This window comes from Opisthorchis viverrini, assembly GCF_000715545.1.
Source record: "Opisthorchis viverrini unplaced genomic scaffold opera_v5_13, whole genome shotgun sequence".
NCBI classification, from domain to species: domain Eukaryota; kingdom Metazoa; phylum Platyhelminthes; class Trematoda; order Opisthorchiida; family Opisthorchiidae; genus Opisthorchis; species Opisthorchis viverrini.
Window position 1 is genome coordinate 1,140,518 of NW_008751669.1, and position 10,375 is coordinate 1,150,892.

The 10,375-nt window shown below is 44.8% G+C and overlaps 1 protein-coding gene across 1 annotated transcript in view; it reads left to right on the plus strand.

Annotated features, from left to right (window-relative positions):
- Positions 1–4,763: 4,763 nt before the first annotated feature.
- T265_01221 (hypothetical protein) overlaps positions 4,764–10,375 on the plus strand; it is a gene marked incomplete at both ends in the record, with an annotated part of 13,115 nt that continues 7,503 nt past the window's right edge. Inside the window, 3 exons of the mRNA XM_009165206.1 lie at positions 4,764–4,830; positions 4,893–5,182; positions 6,621–6,857. Coding sequence (XP_009163470.1) covers positions 5,090–5,182; positions 6,621–6,857 — 330 coding nt within the window. The remainder of the gene's footprint in view (positions 4,831–4,892; positions 5,183–6,620; positions 6,858–10,375) is intronic.

Here is a 10,375-nt window from a genome sequence, read left to right on the forward strand (position 1 = left end):
CTTGAGCGGTCTTCTGAACACTTCAAAGAACAGTTCAGCTTGTCTCTTTCAACACAACCGCTAAAAGAACCCGGCGTGTCTGAATGGCACATCGACACCAGTCCACCATCAAAAACAGCGTGAGACATCAGTTCCCAAGTACGTCAAGACGCCTGGCGCAGATGGTCTGTATTCCGCATTCTTCAAAAAAGGACCTAGTGAGCAGTCTAACATCCACACTGCAGAAGAATTGCAACGAAAACAGAGTACCAGCCGAATGGTTCTCCTCGACCGTCATCCCAGTTTTCAAAAATGGCGCAAGAGCGAAACCATTGCGGCATCAGTCTGGTATCCGTCGCATCTAAGGTGCTCTCTTGGATTATTTTGCACAGGTTGGTCTACTATCGGGAGAAGCAGGTTCGTGGAAATCAAGCTGAGTTCCGCCGCGGCCGAGGATTCCTAGGCCGTATTTATACCCCTGAGACAAATTCTCGGACAGCGCCACTGCTTCAAACGTCTCTTGTTGGTTGTTATTGATTTAAAATCTGCTTTTGACTCTGTCGATCGTGAGAAATTTTGGCGGTGTCTGGTGACCAAAGATGTCCCTTCCAAATTTGTAAGTTCCGGCGAACTGGCTGGATATGAAGTTATTTATCGAATCAGGAAAATTAAGGCAGTTTTTGCCAACCTCAGACATCTGTGGCATCGACGTGACTTGAGTTTGTCTGTCGGGGGCAAATTCACACCTGGGCGTTGCTATCCATACTGCTTTATGGATCAGAGACGTGGCCTTTACGTTCCGAGGACATACAAAGAATGTCAGTGTTTGACCATCAGTGTCTCCAGAAAATTGGTCAGGTTTGTTAGGAACACGGATTTAGTAATGCTAAGGTACGCCAGATGGTCTTCGGAGTAATGAACCCTCTTGCGATAGATGAATTCATTACTCATGCTCCATAGGTTACCCTGGTTAGGACATGTACCCCTCATGCCAGAAGACCGTCTGCCTCAGAGCTCTTTTCGCCCACCACTTCCCTGACTGGAGGCTACCGAGAGCTAGACAGTGTACGATCTGGCAACGAAGTATGAGGACACGAACCAGTAAACTTGTTCGTGTTGACAACTGTCGGCTCCCTGTATGGGAACCCGAGACTCAACTCATCAATGGTTAATGACGCTGGTATGAATGGCCAAAATGCGCAGTCAGTGGCGCTTATGCATCAGAGTTGTTGTCTTCAGTGCGTAGCTACCCGATTCCCGAACTAACTGAACATTCAACCGCCTCCAAGACTTTGCTGTATATCTCGCACTATCCCACTTTCTGGCGATCGAAACTGTAGCAGTTGGAAGCATTGTGCCTATAGAACACGGTTTATAGCTGATAAATCGATTGATTGATTCATCCAGATATGTGTAAGTGATACAAGCACGGACATGTATTCACATCAGTCTTTAAACAGCGGGTGGGTTTTCGTCAGGACCTGTTATGCAACTTTTGAGGGAGGTAATTCATTCGCTTTCGGAAGTAACAATCCATGATCAACCGCTGTATTCCTTAGAGTCCTTGCTCCAAAATTTGTGTGAAGAATCTAGTTAAGACGGGTTACATTTTCCGCTCCTTAGCTGATTCACGCTACCGTAAGCTTATCTAACCCGACAGTGCTTTTGGACATGATGACTCCTTTGTGAGATTATACTCGGGACCACGCAGTTATTTCTTGGTCAGGATGAACTCGTGGATTTCGGACAAAATGAGGACTGATTGAAATGAGCCGTTCGTTCGGGTCACAGAGCGGCCCGTGTTTTCTGAATCGCAGGTACTTCTGGATAAAGATAGGCGGAAGATATAAGCGACAACAAGAGCGAGTTCTGTCGAGCGCCTTCAAAGTGGGATTCATAGCCCACAGAAGCTTTGTTGTTTTGAGGGACATTAATAAGTAGCAAAGGTTCCTTTTGTTAACGGTGAGTATGGAAGAGTGGTTTGAGAAATGTGATTTAGTTTGGGGTAAAAAAATAATTGAGATTTCAGTTTCTCTTGTGGCAAGGACCTGGTTTTTTAGAAGTGGGTATAGACGGTTGGAAAGAACTCGTGGCTGACGCCTTTATCGGATGCATCAGACAGTTGATTAGCCTTGCGGCTAACACATCCGCAGCCTCAGGGAAGGCGGTGAAGCAGGAGTTGCGGATGGAACGGAACATTTATTTGTTGAAGGGCGTATTCATGCCATCCGACTCCTAAGCACAATACGGGGCTTCGTGATTAAGCCATCCAGGAGGGTGCAGGTGAAGAATCCCAGCTTTGCATCATAAGGAGAATCAGTAAAAATGCTATCAAAAGTTGAGGCCTTATTCGAAGTACAGACTTTCCAGGGAGAGAAAGCAAGAAACTGATGCATACCTCAGTCAGTGGAAAAACAACACCAGGAAGTACGACGAGACTGGCAGGTGGATTGAATACACGACCAAATAGACACTAGGATTCAGAGAACGATCGAAGGGACCTTTTAGGGCGGAACACTTGGTAATGCTCCAATCAGAAATGGTAGTCAGAAACATTTCGAGGATCTAGTGAAAGTCCTTATGACCTAGAATTCGAGCCGGACACTAGGCAGTTTGAGATGGAGCCCCTGGTTTCCAGAAGCTGTCTCGGATTTTTGGGCCTGTGTCCAGTGAGCTCCAAATCAGTGATATGTACGTTGAAATCGTCGGCAGTGTACAACCTTGTGGTGGAGTTTGACTGTTGAATGGTTTCATAATCTTCATTCCCATGCACCAATACTACTGAAATTATTCCTTAACTTCTGGGACAACTTATCTGGGTCACTCAACCTTAGAAGATAACGTATGCCAGTTGGGGCCAAATGGGGAGACTGAATACGATGAGCGGATGTGGTCACGAACCCCAATTTTGAAACAAGCATTGGGTATTATCCCAGTTTTCTTACCTTTTGGTCTTCATGACGAATAATTCACATGAAGTGGAAGAGGACAAAGGTGATGGATTTAGATGTTGCCACTCCAACCTCAAGGTGAATATTTGAATGCGCGAGGGGAGCGACTCCGTTCTTCGTATATTTGAGTGGTGGATCATCATCATCAGAGACAGCATTAGTGTTAGCATTGATGCCTTACTGTCGCACAACCATAAAGTTAATCTAATTATATTTAAGGCCTCAGAATGAAAAGAAAAAGGCTGGTGGAGGAGAGGACCTAGTGCTGATGTATCTTAAGCATTCTAAGGTTCCCAATCTCCATGCACTCAGTCAGACAACCTAGAAAGAAACCGACAAGACGTACGCTACTGGCATCGATCAGCCGCCATTTTTTGCAATGTTTCCAGCTAAGAAAGAAAGAAAGAAAGCGTTCAGCTGTAGCACCCTTCCGGTGCCTAGCTGCCATGCCACCCGAAGGAAGCACGAGGGCTGGGATACTGCCAGGTTGCCCAAGCCTAGACAGGGGAAGTCGAGTGGCGGAGGTCGGATTCGAACCGCGGACCTTCAGGTTAGTAATCCGCGCTCTAACCACTTCGGCCATCTCGCTATGCTGTATGAAGTACCGTTCGGCTTTACTTAGCACCGAATACTAATAGTTAGTAAATATGGTCGGACAGCCTGCATCCTTACCCCTTCTTGGAAGGCTTACTGCAACAGAACCCAACCTCTAACCCCTTCCACACCCTTCTGTCAAGTTACGGACCAGAGCTGGCGACCCAGACTAGGCGCATGCAGTGGTGGCGTTGTAAGATCGTTTGGACTCGTGGACGGATGGAATTCCAAAAACGTAACTTGAACAGGCCACTTGTAACGGAATTGGTGCCACATTATAAACCACCAAACATGCTGGTGTCTGTGATCACTTGGTTGTAGGAAGTCAAAATCGAGGGTAGCTAAGATTTCGTTATTGTAATTGCCTTCCAGTGAGTTCAAAAACTTGGTCAAAATCTCGGTTCCGAATCATGATCGAGTCTGGCTTTTGCTGGCTTAGCCTCCTGCTGTCAGCGCAGAGTTTGACGCTGGCCCTATCTCGTTTTGAAGAAGAGTGAGCAATTGGAAAAGGCTGTAACCCACTGAGACAACCGGAGGGATATAAGGTCACATAGCCTTGAGCGTTACTGAACCTGTGGTCACTTGCCTACTCTATAGCAATACGGGAACACGAGTGGATTACTTAATGTAAGTTTGTGCCAGTTTTATTAAGATGCGCTCGAGTCTACCGTTGTACTGGGGGATGAACATCAGTGGTGGTGCCGGTGCGTTGACGTAAAAAAGCCAATGCTGGTGCGTCCTGTTTTATCCTCATGTTTAGTCTGGCTGGTGGCTCTGCGCGTTTGTAGATCGATCTCACTCCTTCAAGTACGCGTCTCTGTGGGGTATTTTCACGTATCACCACATTCCGTAGCATCACTGCATCTTTGGATTAACAGCAACGGGCGCTAGTCTAGTGTTTAAAACGCTGCTTATCGGAAAATCCGTTTTGGATGTAGGCCATTCACAACCATTTTATAGTAATATTACTACTTTTTTCTACCAGTCGACTTACTGCGAGTCACGCCCTCAATTTGCGAAGATCAAACCACATGTGTATTTGAGACTGCTTTTCAGTGGGCTGTCTGAATGCCCTTACTGAATCCTCACAATACCCATCTTATAACTTCAAATGGACGAGTGTTTTTACCGATCCTGTGATCTCTATCGGTTTTATTTTTAGAGCGAATAGTTTCTCCTTTTTTACTGTTGGTTTATTGCCCGAGCTTGGCCAATGGATTGTATTGGTTGATCGGCGAACAATCAACGGCCACCCAAAGTACTCATTTCCTCAACACCATTATTATCTGCAGCCCAGAATCTCAAGGTGCTTTGTTTTCTTGTTCCTTCCGGTGCAGTAATGTGATATTTCCAACTTTCGTGTTCCAGATTACTGCTTTACTGTGTGACTACCTGGATCCCCAGGACACGGCTAACTATTCATCCTTCTTGGCGATATGTCACACTGTTGGAACTTCCTAAAGCTGGCCGCAAGAAGGGTGCATGGAATACGTACAGTTACTATTTATTTGGAATGATATCCTTTAGCTGCCACTCGCTCACGTGCACTACGATATCGGCCGTTTATGGGTACGTCGGTGATTGTAGGAACTTACTTGGGTTACCTACTACTGACTGACAAGGAGCAACCACCAGAACACTATCCGAACACGATCAATGTAAGTCGGTTAATACACGCTGGCATTTCTAGCCCGAACCCCCCCTCTTTGTAATAGCTTGCAGACAGATTCCCTCGAGTGCCAGGTATGGTAATTGGTTCATATGCGTACACTTTTTTAGGTTCTTCTTCTTTTGTCCAGTCTATGGTGAAAGGCCGATGAAAGGGTCTGTGGTAATGCACTACTCATAAGGTTGCTGAAAATTCGTCGACAGCCCACGACCGGTTTCGCCCTTCTTGGGGCTCATCAGGTAGGCGCAGTATCCGAGTTTCCGTCAACCTTATGTTCTACTTGAAACCAAATTGCACGAAATTAGCGAAATACACTCATTTGCAAACCAATTTGGTTTTTCGAGAGACTCACCTGGAACCCAGCTGAATCTCTCGTTTGTGATGTTTCCAGGCAACTCAATGAATAGAGTAGTCAATCAAAAGCTGCTGGGGAAAGTTTGAAACTTAGGACTGAATCAACCGATAATTAACTTCTTGACTATCTCGATTATCGTAGCGACTGAAACATGAGGCTGCCTGGTGCAACACATTCAGTTCACAAGCGAAGGATTCAGCTGGGTTCCAAGTGAGTCTCTGGCAAAACCAAATTATTTTGCAGTGTAGTTCTCTAATTTCGGGCCAATGTTAGGTTTAAACTAACGTTGCTCGGTAACTTTATTCCCCATGTAACACACTGTTGTTGTCTTATCTGCGGGATTAGAAACATCGAAATGTTTCACACCCAATGGCTATGCAAACCAAACCAGTATGTCTGATCACCGGATTTTTGAATTTTATCGGTTTTAACTTTGTTGTTTCTGATGCATTCTACATAGGTGAACAGCAAGCCTCATCTATTGTGTCATCTGTAAGTCGATTGACTATCTGCCTTGATGGGCTTTCCGTCTAGTTCTTTGGATGTTGGAAGGTCTGCTGTAAGGGTTCTGACTTCCGGTCGAGGCATAAAACCCTAGTGGTTATCCATTTCCTGATTTACTACCCTGCGGAATCACTTGTTGGTTCTCGATGCTTTCAGACATAGCATAGTGACTGAATCAGTGGCCTTTTAAAAATAGGCTATCGTCTTTGTGCAGATGCTTCTGCACAGTCTTCATTCTAGCATCTAGTTTTGGCGTAAGCTTAGCTATTTAGTCGTACTGATGCTCATGAATTCTCCTGTTCACACTATGGCCTTCACCATTTCTTTGTTCTCATTCCGCTTTTAGTGAAAGATGCTGTCACAGTTATCATACTGAACTTAGTACAGTCGTAACATAGTTTGTTGTGTGAACTATAAGCCGTCTTGAAAATGCGTCACAGCTTCACCCATGTTCCATGTTGATCCGTGCAATTTTGTGTCATCCTTATGTATTGTGTTTCACTATCATCTTAACGATTAGTTGTTGCGTTCGAATTGAATTGTGAGGCCTTCTCTCTCTCTCCTGCAGGCTACCATAGTACGCCGACTTCCCCTGAATGCTACCAGTCGGTTAATGTGCTGGGTTGCCGAGTGCAGGATTCCTGTTCCTCTTCGGTCATTAGTCTACAAAACCTATTCCACCATTTATGCCTGCAATCTGGACGAGCTGAAGGACCGTGATTTGTCAAGCTATCCTTCTTTATCCGACTTTTTTACTCGAGCGGTGAATGAAGCCTATCGCCCGGTGGATCAGGAAGCAAATTTGGTCAGTATGTACACGTGTGGTTTAGTATCGGATCGTGTGCTACCTCTCATATTGCCTGATGCATCGTACAGCATCGTCGTGAAGCCTGAGTCGGCCAACATCTCATTTTTACAGGATGAGCTGTTGTACACCCATAGGTCATAACAGCCCACAAGAATTATATATTCTTTCTAACTTCATTATACAAACACAAAATCTTGCTGAGCAATGCAGTGAATTTTTTTTCTACGTGTTGTCAAGTAGGTTTCATCATAAACTTGTATGTTGTGGATCATCGCGCCGGTTAATACGCAAAAGCGTTAAAAGACGAACAGTAGTAAATACATTTAACCGCCTGACCACTCCGACCAACGTCCATGGGATGCTTCCAAGCCAGGAGGAGATACCTTTTTCGGAAACTGACTACACTATACCGAAATTACAAGCTTGTAGATTGTTACACGGGGCGAGATGGCCCAAGTGTTTAGAGCCCGAATTTACTGACCGAAAGGTCCGTGGTTCGAATCCGACCTCCGCCACTCGACTTCCCCTGTCTAGGCTTGGGCAACCTGGCAGTATCCCAGCCCTCGTGCTTCCTTTGGGTAGCATGGCAGCTAGGCACCGGAAGGGTGTTACAGCTGAACGCTTTTTTACACGTCATATCGCTTCTGACAGCTGTCCAGTTCTGATGAGCAATCTAATTGTCTAGAGGTAGGCAAATTTCTTAAACATGTCAATAGGCAGTTGGTCCGGAAATCACGCCGAAACGAGCGGTCTTCAACCCAGTAGTCGATATATCTAAGAGATTCTCACGGATTGCTTGCTTTTAACTGGATTGGTCGTTTTTTATTCCGGCAGGGCAGATTTTTTAGCACATAAATCGGCGTAATGCAAGCGTCATCTATACAGCCTGATAATCTGACAATCTTCACTTTAAGGTGGACTTTATAACAGAGCGAGACGATTTTCTTTCTGGTTAAAATTTCTCCATGACCATTCTGGTACTAATATTCTGACTCATCTGCACGGGATTCGTTCCATCTAAATTCTGTAATTCTCACTACTATTAGGGATGTATGAGTGTGAATGTTGCCTGTGCCTTGCGTAGATGGGCTGAGTGTGAGCCGTGAGACAAATCAATTCCGACAACATTTGCTGTTTTAGAAACATTTCCGGCGAATCGGGGGTTCCTTACGTAAATCTTTTATTGACAAGACTGTACTTGGGAAGGAGGAAGTGTACGTAGTATAATTCCCAAATAAGCTTCAAGCTTGAATATGGGGATGGTGAAAGAGACCAAGTCTACTTGAACTAGTACTATTCAAAACTGCAGTTGAAATAACTTTTCGCTAAAACTGGCGTTGCTGTTTTGACCTGTGGCAATGGCATAGCCCTTGTGCATGTGCCCTGATGTACAGTGTGTTGGGCGAAAGACCACGTTAAACGTCCACTTCGGTCACCTATAGCATAGTCATCAGTGTAAGCAAATGGGCTTTTTTGGTATTGTGATTCGCCTTCTTTTGGTCCCCTGAGGCCTCTTTTAAATGAAACTGCTAGAACAGTTGTTCTACCGTGGCGCTGTCTTGGGCGCAAGCAAAGAAGTAGTCAACCTTTGAACTGGAAGAGGGAAATGAACTCAAAGAAGAAAAGTCTGATTACTGTCGCTGCCGCTCAACTTCTAAGATGAAGATCACATGAGCCACACGTTGCCTGGTTGGAGACGCTGCAACAAATGACTGCTAATGGAATACAGTGGCGTTCTTGTTGTTGCCAGTTTCCATCCAGGTTACCTGAATGAGTGCCTGGAATTGCCGGCACCTCGCAATGATTGTGATTGCCTAGCACTAAGTCCCCTCCATCAACTTTTATTATTTTATTTAATAAAGCTTTAAATGGATTATAGTTGTACCGCGGCGAAGCACCAGTGTTGAAAACTGAGATTATGCTGTCGAATTTAGTGATGAAGGTAGCTTTGGGCAATTTAATCCCAGCAAGTATGTACAATTTAGTTTCGTGAATTATGACTCGGACCGAAGCTTGTCTGTGTTTTAAGTTCCAGTCCAGCTGGAATTCGTAGATGGAGCGAGATACTGCACCTGTGATAGTGTTGGCGACCAGAAGGTCTAGTGTTTTTTTCAAATTGATTTAAGCTTAAAGCACTATCGCTTCGACTCAGCTCAAGATCCAACTAGGAGGGAGGAAGATTTCTAGTTTTCGTAACGGCCTAGTGGTTAAAGCGCGAATTTATTGGCCGGAAGGTCCCTGGTTCGAACCCAGCATCTGCATTTCCACGGCTCCTCTCTAGGTTTGGGCAACCCGAGCAGTATCTTAGTCCTTCCGATAACGTGGCAGGTAGGCACCAGAAAGGTGTTACAACTAAAGGAGGGGAATGGGGAGATCCCCGCCCATAACATATGATCACAGTATCGTGCAGGCGACTTAAACCAGACGATTAACGTTCACTGTCGTTTCGAGTAGGGTAAGTTGTGTGTGAACTCAACACATTTTTCCTTGATACGTCAACAAGTTAACCATACAAATCTCCTGGTACGGTAGTCTTCGGATGACAGTGAGTTACCGGCGTTTCGCATTCTTTTATTGCATGGTTTTATCTTTGAATCCGATAAGCCACAACATATTGATTGTCATACACCTCAGCTTTATGGTCTTCCAAAAATCCACAAGCCTTATTTTAGGTGTGAATGGTTGGTTACCTTATCATGAGCTCGCTGATAGGTATCTTTGAAGCGCCGTTTGAAAACTGGCTATGAACTCTTGCTCCACTTTGAGACAATCGCGTGTTCTTTCGGTGTACATTCACCGCTTTCTGTTGTTCACCTGCACAAACTGTGAACGGTCACCTTTGCTATCCGAAGACTCACCCAGGTCTGATTAATCCCACTCAAAACCAAAATGGTTTCATTCCACTGTGTGAAGAACCAAATTTTTGTTTCCAATTCACTAACTGAAAGCGTGGTATAGCCACGGGGAGTCCTTTGGCACAAACATTGAATTCTGCTATTCCAATTGCGGAACTTCAGCCTCCGTTTATAACCTTTATGTAGGCGATATTTGATGGCATTTCGCTCCTCTCAGTATATAGGGAACAGGCTGACAATGTATACTTAGTTTTCAGCACACTTCATCAATGCATGAAAATGACTTCACATTGTTGCTTTTTAAACGTGTTTGAGGGTTCAAAATCAAAATAGATGTTTCTTAAACTCACCTGAAGCCCAATCGGGTGCGTGCGAGTACAGCAAGTTGTGATTACACATTGTTGTAGTGAACTGTTAACCCCGCTCCAGTGCCTTAGGATCGCAAAAAGACTCGCCAACAATGAACACAACAGTTTTATTGTGAACAAACGAGTGCAAAGTTACTAGGGGCATCGTGGCATTTAAGACTTTTTTTTTACCATGAATCGAGGCTTTTCTATCAGCTCAGTTTTATTACAAACGAGTGCAAAGTTACTAGGGGCATCGTGGCATTTAAGACTTTTTTTTACCGTGAATCGAGGCTTTTCTATCAGCGAGCGT